Source organism: Channa argus, chromosome 13 (genome assembly GCF_033026475.1).
Source record: "Channa argus isolate prfri chromosome 13, Channa argus male v1.0, whole genome shotgun sequence".
NCBI lineage: Eukaryota > Metazoa > Chordata > Actinopteri > Anabantiformes > Channidae > Channa > Channa argus.
The window spans coordinates 22360955-22378430 of NC_090209.1; the positions used below are offsets into that span (position 1 = coordinate 22360955).

General features: G+C 43.1%; 1 protein-coding gene across 8 annotated transcripts in view; it reads left to right on the forward strand.

The window, feature by feature from the left end:
- Positions 1-1346: 1346 nt before the first annotated feature.
- The window catches only part of tns2a (tensin 2a), a 40578-nt gene continuing 24448 nt past the window's right edge, over positions 1347-17476 (forward strand). For 3 of the 8 annotated variants that reach the window (XM_067528317.1, XM_067528320.1, XM_067528324.1), the window contains exons 1-3: positions 1347-2117; positions 15629-15734; positions 16225-16262. In XM_067528317.1, the coding sequence (XP_067384418.1) occupies positions 1989-2117; positions 15629-15734; positions 16225-16262 (273 nt within the window). In that variant the 5' untranslated portion in view covers positions 1347-1988. Of the gene's footprint in view, positions 2118-7363; positions 7517-11083; positions 11132-15628; positions 15735-16224; positions 16263-17476 lie in introns of those variants that run through there. The other 5 variants (XM_067528319.1, XM_067528322.1, XM_067528318.1 and 2 more) reach the window with 4 other exon arrangements.

A 17476-nucleotide genomic window follows, 5' to 3' on the forward strand; every position in this document is an offset into this window, starting at 1 on the left:
TTCTGCTTATCAAAAATACGAATAAGTCCAGAAATCTGTCATTTATTGTCACGGATCCAGGCGAAAACTACATTTTCCTAACAAGTGCCAAGTGGATGCCGATTGCGTGATACTGTAATTTCATTGCCAGTTAGACCCAGTTTTATAGATCATAATAGTTTTTTTTGTTTTTTTTTTTACTGCTCTTAACAGCAATTCTAATTAGAATGCAATTGTAAACTTATTTTGGATTTGAAATTTACAATATATAAAGGCTCAGCATGCAAACCTCCAACCATTCTCTACATTTTAAAGATGCAATACTTTTTGGTGAGACCTGAGTTGATTACAAGCACTTAATTTCATGGCATGTAAAAGCAGGAGGGGGGCTTCTTATAAACACTGTCTGCAGTCTGAGCTCATGTCTGAGACCTTGCCTAAGATATACATAGAAAAGAGGGACTAGCAGGGAAAGCAGAAGGAGGGTTTGGGCTCAAATGGATGGAGGTCTGAAACACAGCACTGTAGCACAGGAGGGGGTGGGGTGGGGGGTGGGGGGGTGGGGATATTGGCGGAATGGACTGATGATAGCGCAGAGGAAGGGAGAAAAGGAAGGACACCTGGAACGTTTGTCTGGGCCAAAACAAGAATACTGCCTCTGGAGCGGTTTCAGTCTGAACTGAGAAAAGAAAGACTAAGGGGAGTCTCGAGAAAGACAAAAACACATGAGGAGGAGGGAGAGGGGGGGGGCTGCGGAGAGTAAATACAAAGTCGGTAGAGGAGGGGAGAGGGGGGCTTTTGGAGGCGCATCAAGAATTTCCCTTTTAAGGGGTACAGTCTCACTCTTCCAAGCTTTGTGAGCTCTTGCGGAGCAACACTCAAGGGAAAAGACATAAACAACAGTAAAGAGACTCTGAGTTAGAAATGAATATTGTTTTCAGACTCAGGGACAATGTTAAATATGCAGGGGACGTTTCCCTTCCCTGATACAAATTCTCTAAATGAGCAGAAAACTTCACGCCCCTTTGTTAAAAGTTAGGTACAGTTTCTGTGGTGAAAGAGACCTTGTTTCACAATTTCAACAAACAGACTATTGCATTGTAAACAAGGGATGGGCTCAGACCAGCGAAGGGTTCGTCCACTCTGAATCACCGCCTCGCGCAGCATCCCCAACAGCTGCCATCACTGTGGCGGTTTTTCTTGGTTGTTTTCTAGACAATACCAACAATGTGTGCTGCAAGAGCTAAGGAGAGACTGCCTGCATCTGGAAGCAGGAAACAGAGGGGAGGTGAGGAGGAGAGATGGGTGGGGGTGAGAACAGAGAGGTAATTGTATATGTAAGAGTGAGGCAATGCTACTGGAGAGTTAGAAGCACGAGGGAAAGGGAGAAAGAAGGAAGGGAGAGATACATTTTGGGGATGGGAGAACTGGGAAAGAAGATGAAAAGCATCAATACGAGAGAAAAGGGTAAAGATAGAAAGAAGAAGTACAGAGGAGCTTCACCCGAAGGGAAGATGAATCCTTGATTACAGACTGAGGCTGATACAAAGATGTAGTGAGTGGGATCACAAAGAGAACCAGAAAGAAAAGGTAAAGTTGGGAAGCGTAAGAGTGTTGAAGAAAGTTGTAGAAGTTTGTTTTTGTCTGTGGGAAAAGACAAGCAGCGAGAGGGGGTGGAGGCAGAAAAATGGGGAGTCCACATGCAGCCAGACTGAGTTGGTGAGAGAGGTGTTTTGAAAGTGCGTAAGTGGGTGGGAGGTGGCAAGGAGTGTGTGCACAGTGTATCCTTCCCTCTGTCCCCGTAGCTGAGCTGAACGGAAGCCAGGAAAAGGGGATGGGCCTCCCTCTCCCTCCTCTTCATCCGCGAAAAAACAGCTGCCCAGGAGCCCGGGCTGGAGCCAGTGTAGAGGACGAGGGGAAGAGGACAGAGAGGGAGTGAGGAGGAGGGAGGACCGCAGGAGACAAGAGAGAGAGAGAGAGAGAGAGAGTCCAGGACCCCATCCATCTATATGGGTTGCGTCCTGAGTTCAGACTGGTGTGGGGAGGAAGAGGTGCAACCGGTGCCTGTGGTCAGAAACTCGTCTCTGAAGAGAAGGAGTCTGGAGAGGAGCGAGAGTGGCAGAATGAGGCTGACAAAGGTTAGTGCACATGTGGTGATCACGTCAGTGTGTTATGAAATATTAGATGAACATGTTCACTGCAGCTAGACATCCAGGAGGGGGGGCCTGTGTTTGTGGTCAGGGTCCTGGACCCCACACCTCTAACAGGATGACCTATGTTTCTGTGAGAGTGAGAGTTTTTGACTAAGCGACTTATTTATTGATGAAAGGAACATTATTTGTTTAGGACAGCGAGAGAATGTGTATCTCCATCTGAAGTCTGTCAGTAGTCAAGTGTATTTCATTGCTGTTTGAAGATAATTATGCACATTTTCTGCCCTGCATTTCAGTAATGATGTCACTTCACGTGTATCAGTATAAAACAGCATATAACTGTGCCCTTGGCTTGTCTTTTTGGCTTGATCAAAAGGAATAACAACTTTTATTTAAATCATCTTGTGTATGAAGACGATCAACATCAGCCCTGTGCACGATTAAAAAAATGAAAACAAAGTAAGGAAAAACTATCACTTTGATGCTCGTGCCACAGACGTGTCCCCAAGATCATGCAATAGAACGAGTGATTCATACAAGGCGACTGTGTGTGTGTGTGTGTGTGTGTGTGTGTGTGTGTTTTTTGTTTGGCCTCGATTTAAAAGATGGTGCAGATGACGATGGCGTCTTGGAGCTGGAACCACATCTGTGCGGATACAATAGTGATACTGTTGTGATGCTGGGTTATGACCATAATGTAAACAGAGGCAGGCTTAGGTGGCTGGCTGCAAAAGAACACAAAGAGCCATGACCTCTGTCTCAGTTTACATCACTTCAGAGATTACACACAAGCATGAGCATTTGTGGCTTCTTTTTTGTTGTTTTTTAATCCAGATGTGTGACCTGCTACCATGTGTGTTTGTGTGCACGCTTGGTTGCACCACAGTCCCAGTGGCTTCATATCACATGCTGAGCAGCGTGGGAATGCGAAGCCCTTTTGGCTACATCATCCTGCAGTCACCGACCCCAAGGCATGGGTGTGGGAACCAGTTAAAACCCACTGCTCATCCTAAAGGAGGACATGTTGTCTCGTCTGTTAATGGCCTTTTATAAAAAAAACTTGTTTCCCCACTTCTTGTTTTCAATGATTCTTGGTTGTCCTCCACATAGTCAGAGGTGTGAGAAGTGCAGCAGCTGAAATGCTACTATGAGCAAGAACCTGACACACATGTGGTTAAGGCTTCAATGTCTTTAGATCCTGGCAAGAAACCTATTCAGACCCACAAGACCCTCCCAGAAACCTGGCCACTGCACGTGTTGCTCTTATGTTGTGTTATCAGAATTATGTCATTATTAGGTCAAAATTGGCTTCTGTTTTATTGTAGCATGGAAACAGAAAAAACAGTAAAATATATTTCAATAATTTGCTTTTTACATCTGAAGTCTTTTATTTTGTTTGTTTCTTTAACGCTTCAGCTGGTTGTGACACACTCTTCAAAAAGTACTTAACTGTGTTTTTTCATTACGACATTTTTCATAGACTCATTGAATTTTCCACATTCATATCTGGTGTCATGTTCCCATTAACTTTATTTTGGCCAGATGTGCTCGGTGGGTTTAAAACAAGTTGACTCTCTGTCCAGAGTTTTTTTTTTTTTTTTTTTTTTTTTTTGGGACAGTTATTGATGGGGGAGTAGTTGAGCATCTATAAACAACCTCCCCAAAAAAGGATTTGTGAAACAAACAGCCCGTGGCAGAAATTTCTTTAAAATAATTACATAAATAAATAGATAAAAACAAAGTGTCAGGCTCTGTTGAACAACGCAGGATTCAAGTGGGCCAAATTCAAGTAGGCGAGCCTCACACAGAAGTAATGAGACGGCCACCTCGAGGTTAATACCCTTGTCATAAATTTCTGTTCTCTTGTGCTACGATCACAAACAGACAACCTCTGCACTGGAACTTAACCGCTTTAATATGTTGGCAGGCTCCATTGTAAACCTGTTCAATTCGCCAACAGGCACAGCCAGAAGTTCCAAGTACGACAGTCATTAATGGAATCACTTGGCAGCTGCATTTTATTAGGAAACATATTTTCTTTCTGCTGCTTGAGAGAATGGCAGGGTTTTTTTTTTTTATTTGTTTTTTTAGTTTTTTGTTTTGTTTTGTTTTGTTTTTTAGCCACGTTAGCAGCAGGACGGCAATGTCTGTCAGTTTCTTTGCTCCAGATTAAAGTACCTCTGCAACTGCTGGAAAGATTCGTGCCAATTTAAAACCGTGCCCAGAGGATTTCTGACTTTTCATCTGCTCCCACCACTAAGTTTGCATTTATTAAACAACAACATCAACATCCTATATATCTAATGAATGATGTATGTGGTCATAAACCTACCTAACTCTGCAGAGATTGTGATGACTGACACCCAGCAGTCTCACTGGCAGCTGTGTGCTATGCGAGTTATCTCCAAATTTCAGCTCATTCTCCTTTTCAACCTGCTGTTATAGTCTCCATTTAAGGATGATGGGAAAACCTGTAATTGTACCAGTTTTCCTTTTTCTTGTGTGTGTTGTTGATTCTAGAAATATTTAGACCCTGGTTTTATATGTATTTATCTAAGTTCCCTGTAATTTCACATGGACAACATCGTTTAGATTGGCTGTGACCAATACTGAGTCCTTGAACCACAGGAATTTGCTACAAACACACCCAACACGGGAAGGAACACTGACCACTTGGGGTTAAATGGACCCACACATCTAGAATAGAATAGAAGTAGTTGTCTGATTTAAAAACAGTGAATTCCTATGTAAAGTCCCAGTTCACCAGGGTGGCTGTTGCAGACTTGATTCCAGACTAGATCTTTTCCAAAATCTGAGCAGGATTTGAGGAGCGCTTGTTGTTGTTGTGTGTAGCGGGCACGGAGATGAAATTTGACTGAGAGAAAAGGAAAGCACATAAACCATTTCCTCTCTGTCCCAAACCCCCGCCCCCCCCCGCCCCCGCCACCCGCCAACAAATCCCAGCCCCAAACACCTTGCTGCAAAGTATGCGTGAAATGTTCTCATTGCTTATATGCAAAAGTGTTGCCAAAGCTTGAAGTTCAGCTATGTTTTGAAAAATATCTTTTGGATTAAGCAGGTCTGGCTGACAGAGAGGATTTTATTGAACTCGCTGGCAAAATAAATATGAGCATGTGCCTCATTTGTGCCCTCAGTATCTTTGTGTCTTTGCTGCCTTCTCACATGTTTGCTCCTTCAACAGCTGGACCTTATCAGCCTTTGGCTTAGTGCTGTCTTGCACAATCCTTCATCAAGCTGCAGATCCCCCCTTTTCAGCCTCCTCCTCCCCTCATTTCCTCTTGGCCCCAGGCCTCCACTCTGTCCACATCTTTCTAATTTACCTCCAAGTGTGATCCATGCTCGTCCACCTCCTCTAGATTCTGCATTATGACGTAGAAAACACTTGGCATCCCGAGTGCATTCACGTGAAAGCACCTTGCACTGTGGTGGTTATTCGATGTTGGTCTAAAGCAGCAAAATCTTGATTTCAGATGTTTTATTCTCAAATGTTCCCCCACATTCCCATCCTATCCACAGAACTTTCATCTTCCTCATTCCACACCTTTAACATGACCCTCCCCCACTTTACTCCACAGCTCAACCCCTCATTCCAATCCCAAGCACCGGCTTCCTGTCTCGCATGGTCCCTCAGTGGTCTTACATGTGGTCTCCCCACCTCACCCATTAACTTTTCCACCTTGCTACTTTACTTTCCTCATCTGCTCCTCTTCAGCACCCTCCTCTTCCTTAGAAAGAAAAACAGAAGAAGAAGTCCACAACCAAACTCCCCTCAGACCCCCCAAATCCATCAGGTCCTCCTTTTTTTTCCTTTTTTTTTTTTTTTTACTATGAGGCGGAAATTCTTGTGTTATGACTAAAAGAAATGGAGTGCATTACTGGCTGTGTGTGTCCTTTGCAGTGGATTACTGCATGTGAGTCACACTCTGCTCTGATTGGTAGGGATATGATATACAGCCTTCATACCTGCGTGTCAATTCAACACATATGGAAATAACTAAGAGATAGAGGCAGCAGGCAGAAATAATGCTCTGTGCATTAGGAGCCTGAGGCTGGGTTATATTACGGGCTAAGACAAGCAACTCAAGAGAGATGCACGAATACGGAGAAATATAATCACACACACAGATGTTGGCGCAACTCTAAAGAACTTGTATGTATGTTGTTTATCTGTGGAGAATCGGCTTCGACTAATGTCTAGGTTTTGCTTTAAATTTAAATAAAAATGTGCAAATGCATGTTTTAATTTCGGTGTCAAATATTACATCTACATCCACAGATGCAGATTGTCCCGACCCTCATTAGCTGTTGAGATGATGTATTAAAAAGACAATAAGAAAGTGATGAATATCATAATATGTGCTTTAGAAAGCAGCACAGCTTTCTCTTACCTGGGCCATTTCTCTTATTTTACCACTAGGTGCTGCTACTAACACACTAGTCCGTATTCAGAGGTTGTGCCATTTAAAGTACAGTACTGCTATTACAAGGTATGTGGAAAACTGTGGTTTAGGTGAGGGCAGATTTACATACATAAAACACCTAATTTCATCAAAAATACAGCAACACATAAGAGGACAATTAACTCCCAAACACAAATACGGAGATGTGAGTTGTTATGAAAGGCTATGATGCGGTCTCAGACCGACCTCCAGTCATTTTTTTATTACATCTTTGAGTGTTGAGCTGATGGTTTCAAAGACAAAGGTGACACAAATTTTTGCGAACAGCCGCCTCAGTATTGTCTTGAAGAAGATACCCTTTTACCCCCCCTGTAGACTAAATTGGCCTCATTGTGTAGTACTTGTTGAGAGTACCAGAACTACTTTATGTGCATGAATTAAAGCAGACGAGTAAATGAAATACCTCCAATATTACCTTATTGTTTTATGATGAACATAATAATAAATAATAATATGTTTGTTTGTTTGTTTGTTTTGGACCAAGTCAAGCCCACATCCACCTTCCATAGAGTGGGAGAGCTAATTCTGTATTACAGTTCTAACCCAGAAAAACATCCATTTACAAATACTGCATGTGATCAACTACTACATCTACTAAGCTGTAACTCAATCACAGTGGAAGTCTCGGTTGGAATAGTCTAGTGATTACATGGGCCAATCCAGACCCAGTATTTTTACGCTTGCCTCCACAATCCGACCAATCATGGTATGCGAATCCAGTAATAGTACTCCCACACATGCTACACTGCGTGTAGCTCCGCCCCGCTGTCCCAGCGAAGAGGGTGGACCGGGGTAGAGAAAACGAACTACGTTCTAGTCGCGGGCCGTGTTATTGATGGCTTCCCTGGGAATGAGGGGCAGCTCGTGAAACCAGGGGATATGATAAGCGGGAAAATGAACAAGGTAAGTGCGTCTCCACTGCGGGAAAGAAAGTTTTGAGGGTTTGAATGTGTTTGTTTGAGATTGGGTCCACACATTGATTTGGAGTCGGTGTGAAGGCTTCTGGATGGATGTGTGATGCTGACTGTGGAACTGAACTGTTAGTTGCGCACTTCGATTTTCGGGGCGCACTCCGATTGCGCACTCTGTCCGAACTCAGCGTCAGAATGTTGTATCCAAAGGAACAATAAAAGCCAGATTTCTGAGCATCTGTGCTTCCCATTGCGACTTTCATTAAGGCTTCTGACTGTGTGATGCGTTTTTTGACGTTTTGTTCAAGCGTCTCCTCCGCGGTTCTGTGATGAGCGACAGTTTCCTGTGAGAAGTCGCGGTTCATTAAACAAACATAAAATGTTCTGAAAAGGGTCATATGATGCACTAAGCAGCCCCCCCCCCCCCCCCCCCCCCCCAAACACACACTAACAAACACACACACAGCGTGTTTGCTCATGCAAAGCTTTCCAAGAGATGAGGTCACAGGTGACTTTACATATTAAAGTATAACAGCGGATGCGTTTCAAGAAGCCAGTTTGAAAGAAGCTTGCGCAGTATGACTCGGAAATTTGTGGGGCTGAGTTGGGGGATGTTTTCCTGTAACTTCTCTTGTGGGTTCCCAGCTGTAAATGTAACCAGGCCAACGCCAAGTGACGTGTGCTGCAGAGGCAATTTGTATCAGCTGTTCTTAAAAAGTGTCTGGTTTGTTGTGGGGCGATGGAGACCTAAAGCTTTGAACCTATATTGCTTATGTGAGGCCATCCTGATGGCGACGAGTGTTGAGTGTGTGTGTATGTGTGTGATGTACAATTTTGGCTGATACATTAGCCACTTAGTGTTTTCTCCATATCATGAGTTCCTATCCTGCTTCCCAGCATGAGGAAAATGGCTGTGGATTAACATCCAGATAACAGTGTCCAACCTCTCTCTAAGCCTTTAAGCAAGGCACTTAATGCTGCTGATCGTGCGGAGATGCTCTGTGGACACAGTACAATACCGTAGTTATGTTCAGAGTACAGCAGGTATTCTATGTTTTTTAATTATTGGGTGTAAAGTTTGATGGTCCAGAAATGGCACATGATCGTTGTTTACATCGGATCGCTGCCAAGTTAAGAGGCTGAAACAGATGCTTGTTCACGTTCCCTGGTGCCAGATGCAGTTACATCAAGTTCAACTATACAGTAGCAGCTATTCACGCTCACCTAAAATAAATCCTGCAGTAGTACAGCAGTAAGGATGCAGCACACAGCAACAGGTTTTCTACACATGTGTCAGAGGCTGCAATCAGATCATATCTAACTAACATGCTTAACCATCACTTAATCATCACCCCCTGGGTGAAGTCATCCACCACGTTACTGACGCCACTTCACAGTACATGGATAATGTTTTGAGGCAAAACAGATGGCGCAGGGGGTGTTGGTGGAGCTGAAGCAATGAGACCTTTCTGTGTGTTTGAGTCCTGAGGAACGGAAGTGTAACATGGCAACGCACTGACCTCACCTCAGGAACAGGCAGTCTCTGTTCCCTCCACTGCCTGTCCCACCCTTTGGACACACATGTGCACTTGCGTACAAATGAATTGGCACGTTTATTAACAAGCATGTGGGTCGTGATGCCAACACAGGTTGCAGGAACTTAGATATGTGGCTACTTTTCAATGAAGGGTGTGATTTTAAGTACCCAGGAAAGAATGAACACACCACAGAATGACTGACTGTGTTCTACTGCATTACACCAACATGCTTCCAATTTACAGTCATAACACAATTTCTGGTTGCTTCACATTAAACATAAAAATTCTTTAGGTATTTTCACTGAAACTGAGGGTCAAGTCTGTAAATTCCTTTTTTGTTTTTTTTAAAGGGACCGCAATTTTCCTTTTCTTGCATTGCAGTAAAGCCTGCTTTGCACTCATGCTATTTGCAGCGTCACCTCTATTCAGTATGGAGCCGAGTTTGTCACATGGTAGAAAGTCTGTAAATATTCTTCTGTAGATGATCAACAGCTTTCGCCTTGTCCCTTTAGGTGTTGCCATATTTTTTTAGCTTTTACGCCAGATGCCCTTCCTGCTGCTAACCTCCAATATTATCCGGGCACGGGATCGGCAACAATGTGGCCCTTGATGGCTGGGCGGGGCCACTCCTGGTGGGGATCGAACCCGCTGACTGCAGCCTTGCATTTGAAAACATAATAAAAAGATTGCAACATGCATCACAATTATTATTATTTTTAGAAAATCTGTCATTAAATCATGTCTTCTTTTAGATTGATTTAGATTTTCTTTCCATCATTTTTTATTCTGCTTCATCAGTTTGTTAATTTAAATGCAATGGTAGTAATGAATTAATCACATGTCAGCAGAATAATTCTTAAGGAAAACAATTGGGAGTTGCAGCAGTAATTTATTGTCAATGAAAGGACAACCTGCTGGTGAAAGTGTGATTTCATGCAGTTTGGCTTGGTTGTGGTGGCTGTAGTGGCCTCTACCCTCACAACTACAACGTCTTGGGTTTGAACCTGACTGTAGCTTTTCTGTGTGCATCCTCTCCCCGTGTATTGGTTTCCTCCCACAGACCAAAGACATGCTGATTAGGTTAGTTGGTGGCCGAAATTGCCTGTAGCCGTGAGCCCTATTATAGACTGGAGGGCGGTGCAGGGAGTACCCCAACTCTTGGCCAATGACAGTTGGGATTCCCCCACCCTGCCCCTAACAGAAAACATAGCAGCTTGGGTTTCACAGTATAGAGGCGATAAAGCAGAACGCACTGTGAAACCTGCCACTTTTGTCAGGGGGCAACTTCTACACAGCAAAGTGGCTGAGCTGAGCCTGTAAAATAATGATCTACAGATCTGGAGACAAAGTCCAATTGTAAATGACCATCACAGAGCTCTACTAAAGACAAAAGTGAAAAGACTTTTCCCTCGAGGCTGCTTCCAGTATGTGCCCTCAGTGACCATCTGCGGCCAAACAGAGGTCAGTGTCCAAGCTTGTAGTCAGTAATAATGAACCTCTCCCACACAAGGCTCATCATTTCCTAAATATCAAGACTATTTTTAGACAGGCACAAAAGGGCAGGGGCAAGATAGTTTCCAGTTATGTGTGCATCCGTGCATTTGTCTTTAGATTTGTGTTTGTGTGTGTGTGTGTGTGTGTGTGTGTGTGTGTCTGTGCTCTGATGGCAGACACGCAGCGAGGGGGAAGGGGAGGGATGTCTGATTAGAATGCATCTCTTTGACTCCAGTAAGCTCTTGTTCCTTTTTTTGCCAAGGGCTGAAATATTATAAGAAGGACCTTCTTGTGCATAGCATATGTTTTAGGGGAGGTGGGGTCTATCCTGGAACCCGGGGGGGGGGGGATATGGGGATGGGAAGAGGAAAGGGGAAGGCTGTCTGTTTCCACTGACTGTCTGCAGGGATACACGTCTGCATGTGAGTGAGTGTGTGTGTGTATGTGTGTGTTTTTCTTCCTGGGGTCTCAGGTAGCTGTTTACTACCCGAGTCACTACTGTGGAAATTCAGGCAGGTCCCAGCTGGTGGAGGCTTTGGAGCATGAACGATCCCATGTACAGTCTGCCTGTAAAGGTTGGTTCATCAGCATTTGCTCGTGATGACAGATGGATCCATTAACCTGTGTGGTTGTGGAAATGTGCATCTTTGGGTGGGACTTAAAAAAATTGTTAAATGTTAAACTCTGTTTGTATTTTTCAGGTAGCAGAAATGGTCTAACCAGTAACAGTTTCTTTATTCACTCAGAGTACTGAATACCAAAGAACACATGTTTTACCAGAGGATGATGTTTTTTCACCATTACAGCGGTGACAGTAATTACTGTCCTGGGGACCAGGCTCATGCACTCAGACTCTACCAGCTGTTTTCTGCTTTCTCTGTTGTAATCTTTCTCAAAGTTGTAAACCTCCTTCACTGGTTGAGCTGAGTTGAGTCTTTCTTAACTTACTTTTCACATGATGTGTGTCATTAAGCTGTGGAAACGTAGGCGCTTGTTGTGGGAAAATCTCCATTATACTGATGGTAGAGTCCAACTTGCAGAACTAAGAGTTTCCCTCTAGTGTTTACTTATTGTCCATGTGTTAATGTTACTACGTGCTGTGCTAAAGATAATATAAAAATTACAATGCACCTTTTTTTTTTTTTTTTTTTTTGCTTTAAATAGTGCAGCACATTTAATCATATTCTCTACTGATTTCTGCTTCCTTTCATAAAGCAATAGTACAGTAATGTTCCATAACATCATATAAATGAAGTAACTCACCACATCAAACATAAGATTGTGAACCAGTCCTCTCTGCCCTGCTCAGCTATTCCTGCACTAAAACAGCTTTACATTTCTCATAACGTTCCACCACGCCCTTGAGGTTGTCAGTCAAATCAGAAATCCCTGCTCTTCTCTTATTGGTCCAAAGGGTGAGCTTCACTCAAACACTTCAGTGAATATCTCGGCTCTACTGCCGGTGTTGTTTTCATTCTTGCAAATTTTAGACTTGAAATTACTCCGACGATCTTCACTCTTGTGTGTTTTGGGGCTCATAGAGGACTATCGGCCTCCTCGACTCGCTGATCTTGGCTCCACGCATAGTGTACGTGAGGATAAAATATAATAATGCTTGTCTTCCCGCATGTAGGGACACAAAGAGTCATGCTAGTTTGCATGTTCTATGGGCCAAAATCCATGGAAGTGTGTGCATAATTTTAATCATAATTATAATGGCTTTTTTTGTTTTTTTTAGCTGTATGCGCCACCGAACAACTTTTTTTTTAAAGAATAAACAGGTGCTGTGCTTTGAGCTCTCATGATACATTTGTTTATGGAGTGGTCCAGAGAAAGTCTCTGGGAGTCACTAGAGCCTCGGGAATGTCTTGTTACAGAGCACCGATCCATTATGTTACTGCTTATCCTGTTTGGGTCGGAGGGGGTGAGAGGTGGGGTACACCGTGGACAGGTCAGCAGCCCATGTCAGGTCCAAGTTACAACTAAAAGTATGAAAATGTATCATATGGCTGCTTTAAATGTTTGTTTGAAGGGTAACATTTGGCCTGCGTTCATTTCCAACTATGAACTTTGAATCTCGCTGAGATAATTACTGTTTTAAAACTGAAGTAAGCTGAATATTTTTGCCCTCCCTGTTCCCCTCAACTCAACTAGGGTGTTGCAGCTTATATCGGTGGCCAATCTGAGGCCTTATACAGAAGTCGGTAGCAGAGCCGTTTACCACTGTCTCACCACGATTGCCTGTGGTTGGACTATATAGTGGTCTTGATTGTTCTTAAACAGGAGGAATGCTGCCAGCCTCTCCTATGTGTTTATCTCTCAGACCACATCGCCGCTGTGGTTTAGCTCACAGTAACTGGTTGCTTTTTTTTAAATTGCCCGTGGGCTTCATGTGTACACTCCTGCATGCTTTAATAAACACCAAGTTCCGGTTATACCATTGATTGAGTCTGCAAACACAGAAGCAGTTTGTAAAAAAAAAAAAGAAATTGTGTGTGCTTTAGTCACATCTAACCAGCTTTTTCAGACGGCACAAATGTTGATTCAAAGCAAATGAGCAAGGAATACATGAGGTAGTTAAATTTGGGATTTAATTGAGGTGTAGGAGTGTTTGTTGTATTTGGGGTTCAGGGCAGGATGAAGAGGAAGCACTAAATTAAGTATTCATAAAATGTTATTGAGGTAAAACCGGATAACATGACACTTTATTCAACCCTTTGAGGTTTTGGTTCGTTACTGTGAGAGAGATATAAACAAGAATTGTCCAAATCATACGGAGTCAAAAAACTTGACTGTGATCCCACCATGTTACATAACCGACGGCCCCTGAGCCACCCACTCAGTCCGCCTCCACCATCCGCGGTGCTGCGGTCATAGTACACTTGTACCGGTGCAGGCCAGCGGCCTCTGAACACAGCTGGCAGAGGGTGATGCCAGGGAGGCAGCTGTCCAAACACTGTCCAATCCTGAGTCAAAGCAATGGGGATAATGGAAAAAGTGTGCAAATAACTCAGTTTTTTTTTGTTACCAAGGAGGAAAAGCACACAGAGGAAACAAAAAAGCCTTTATGTGTACGTATGCGTCTGTTTAATTAACCAAAACTATGGAAACATGGACACTCGGTAACCTTAGCAGCACGGTCGCCTTTTCACAAACAGCGGTTCTTCTCGTGGTGATGATCATGATGGTGAGTGTGTGTGTGTTTACACTCACAACCCAGAAACACTTTCTGTCCCAACTCCTACTTTTTTTGATTGGATGCCAGTTTGTTCGCGTAGCCCCCTACCTGTTTTATTCTTCTTCCCTTTCTAATTGTGTATCCATGCACAAAAACACGTGCCAAGCAGTACCCATACTGAGTCTATAGTAGTTGCCGTTTTCATATTCAAAGGCTCTTCAGAGACACCGAAAGAACATGTTCATAGTCTTTCAAGTGTGTCCTTAAAACAACAGTCAGGTCTCTGAAAGAGGTCTTATTGTCCCAATACCAAGTACTACACTGCTTTGCTTCTAGAATGTATTGCTAGACAGTAAAATCCTCATCAGTCCATCGCAGTTAATTAAATACAGTGAGAACAAAAAAATTCTCCCGAGTTCTTCTGCCAAAACAAATATGGCTGCGACCGGTGTTAAATGAAAAGTGACTTTTTCTAAAAAGAGCAAAAAGAAAAGGAAAAAAGACAAAGCACAGATTTTGGATGGAGAAGCATGGACAACATGGACTAAAGAGGCTACACAGGAATATCAAGGTGAAATGAATATGGAAAACAAAGTGAACTTCAGGTAATGTTCTAGTTAATATATAACACTTGTTGTTGCTGATGTCAAAGTGTCCCTGGGCGAGACGCTAAACCCCCAACACCCATCATTCCCATTCCCGGCCGCGCATTGCCGGTCGCAAGCCCGGGAGAAATTGGGGAGGGTTGCTTCAGAACGGGCATCCGGCATAAAAACTTTGCCAAATCAACATACTGTGGTGACCCTGAACTAATGGAATAAGCCGAAAGGACAAAAGGGGAGGGGGGGGGAAGCTGATGTCGCAAATATTAAATGTTTTATTTTTGAGAATATGACTCAGTACCTAGGTATTTGCACAGCAAAGCTTGTATTGGGCTTTACTTTTGTCATCAATAATCTTAAAACAGCTTTAAACCACAGACTCTAAGGCACCTCCCCCTACTTGCGAGGGATAACGTGGTATCTGGTACAGAATCGGAGAAGTTTTACAAGTACACAAAGGCAGGATCGGGCCCAATGCCCAATAAAAGTATTGGCATCGGGACAGTTATTTAGAAAAATGTTTCAATTACTGTTTGGACATGAGGCCCGTATTAACAGAAAGAATTGTTATGTTTTTAGGAGAACTTGGGCATCTGGCTGTTTTAAAATACAGCCAGTCTGTAAAATAAAATGTGGGCCTTAAAGGATGGGTTCAGTCAGCGGATCCAATAACATACATGGGAAAGAAATTCCTCTTTCCCTGTCTTTTAAGAATAAGTACAGCACATGTTTTCTTTTTTTTCCCCTCTTTTCTTTCCCACACAACACACACACACAATAAGGATTATAGCAGGGTACGGGCGGGAACCACAAGGATTATTACTGGAAGACAGTTACACAACCAGAACAGAAGTTAAAAAGGCAAAGGGAGTAAAGAATGGCTGAAGCTATATTTGTGCACATGCATCTACACACACACGAACACACACACACACACACACTCGCACACATAAGGTGCCTCGATCGAGTTAAAGCTGACAGTTCTAAGTCAATGTCATTATTACAATCACATATCATTACCCTTTTGTCTGCTTTCTCTTTATGGAAAGAGTTGGGGAAGTTCACTTTCTTGGTTTGGCTTGGTTTCCTGCCATCATATACAAGTCTATAGATGACTGGGAGACAACATTTAATGTCTGCCAAGTTGGATGAAGGTCAAGGATTCTTGCAGTGCCTCTGAGAGGAGGCAGCTCCACAGACTGCATTACCACATTTGTTCGTGTATCATTGTGAGCTCGTTATAAGCATCAAACTTATTTTTCTTCTTTGTGTGACTGTGTGTTCGTGAGCAGACAGGGAAGGGAGAACCCCACGTCTTCAAGGAAAAGACCTTCAAGAAGAAGCAGCAGTGCAGCGTGTGTCGTCAGAACCTCGACAACGTGGGCTCATTCTGTAGAGGTAAATGTTGAGAGTGCGTCAAAGACAACAATAAAGTGTCAGTGGATTAAAACCCGGGGATCAAATGTTTTTTAGGATATGAAATAGAGGGCTGTAGGAATGAGTCCTAAATCCCAAATCTTTGCACTTTCAGTTCTCTTGTCCCGAAGTTTGTATTTTTTAAATGTTATTGGTTAAATGCCTGAAAAAGTCAGTTCTGTGGCCCAACATTAGTTTTTCCCCTCTGGTCATTGTATTCATGCTTCCCAAATCCTTAAGATTTTAGTCATCTGTGAAGGTTATTTTGCTGAAAAAGAAAAACGTGCAAGTAAAATAAATTCTGCAATGAATTTTGTTGGCCTACAAAAATATTCCATGCCCAAGGCACTTTCTAGAAGATGTGGTGTGGAGTGTTTAAGAGTTTAGCATCTTATAACTAATAGAGCCGTGACATTACTTTTTTCTTTCTTTTTTTTTTTCCGCACATCTTCCCTACTCTGATTCTTCTTAGTGTGCAAGACGGCAACCCACAGGAAGTGTGAAGCTAAGGTAAGCCTTTAACGTAAATCTGTCACTATTGATTACTATAACGCTACGAATTAACAATGTGAATGTATCGTTCTCTGGAGGAAGTGATCGACAAATATAACTCCACTGAACGTTAGCTCGAAATCCTGACTAAAGACTCTGGGAGGAAGCCAACCATGTGCATTGACTGTAGCAATCTGGGCTGTTTAGTGTATTGTTATGGCACTGAGGTGTGAAAAGACAAATGACAGTGGCTCCATGAGGGCAGACGCCTCGAAAGCTCAACTAATACGAAGGCAGCTCTGTTGCATTCCTCAGGAACCCATGCTGCTAACTCACACTGCTGCCTCTGTGAAAGGGTCATTGATGAAGAGATGGCATAATGAATAGACAGAGAGATGGGAGGTGGGGGGGCCACGGCTGATGCCAGCCGTGGCCAGAGTGACGAAGAGGGGGTAGCCTTGGCAGGCAGCAGGTGAATGAGAGAAAGCCAAGAGCACAGTCATGTGGCAAAGACGAGACTCATTCCTCCAGCATCCCTCCATCCTTTTGTCTTTTATGTGAGGGGAGGGGAGGGGAGCCCCGAGGATGAGTTCAGACATGAAAGGATGGCTTTGAAATATTACACTTTTTTTTTTTTTGTCCCTGAATGATGTTTACAATTACTTTGCTTCTGCAGGACACATGATCATTCACATGATATATTTGATATAAGGGAGTAAACATTTTATCGCAGCATCTTTTTTTTCTTTTTTTTTTTTCAATGTAATGAAATCCTACAGATGTTGCAAGAACGCTCTTTGAGAGAACAACAAAACATGAAACAAGGTTTAAAAAAGAAAGATTCTACCTAAACATCCAGAAACTCAATTCATTTTTAGCACCGTTTACATAACGGAGTAAGCAGGATGTTGTTTGACAGCCTTACTGTTGCTGTCTGATGTGCGGTTGTGGACTGCTGGTTAAATAGTGATAACCATCGCTGCAGCCCAGGAAGGGAGGGGTCAGATAAGACAGGGTGTGGGGGTCTGACTGTTATCTAACCTTATGTGGAAGGAGCCATCTGGAGCTAGAGCTGGATGGAGCCAAGATGGCCTCTCAGCTCTAATATTGGCCTGTTTCTAGATATAAACACACGTTAGTTTCCCCCTCCATTGCTGACCTGGGCTGTGGTAAACAGCTGTCGTTGTGTTATTAGTTCAAGGTGTTTGCTCATTTACACTATATTCACATTT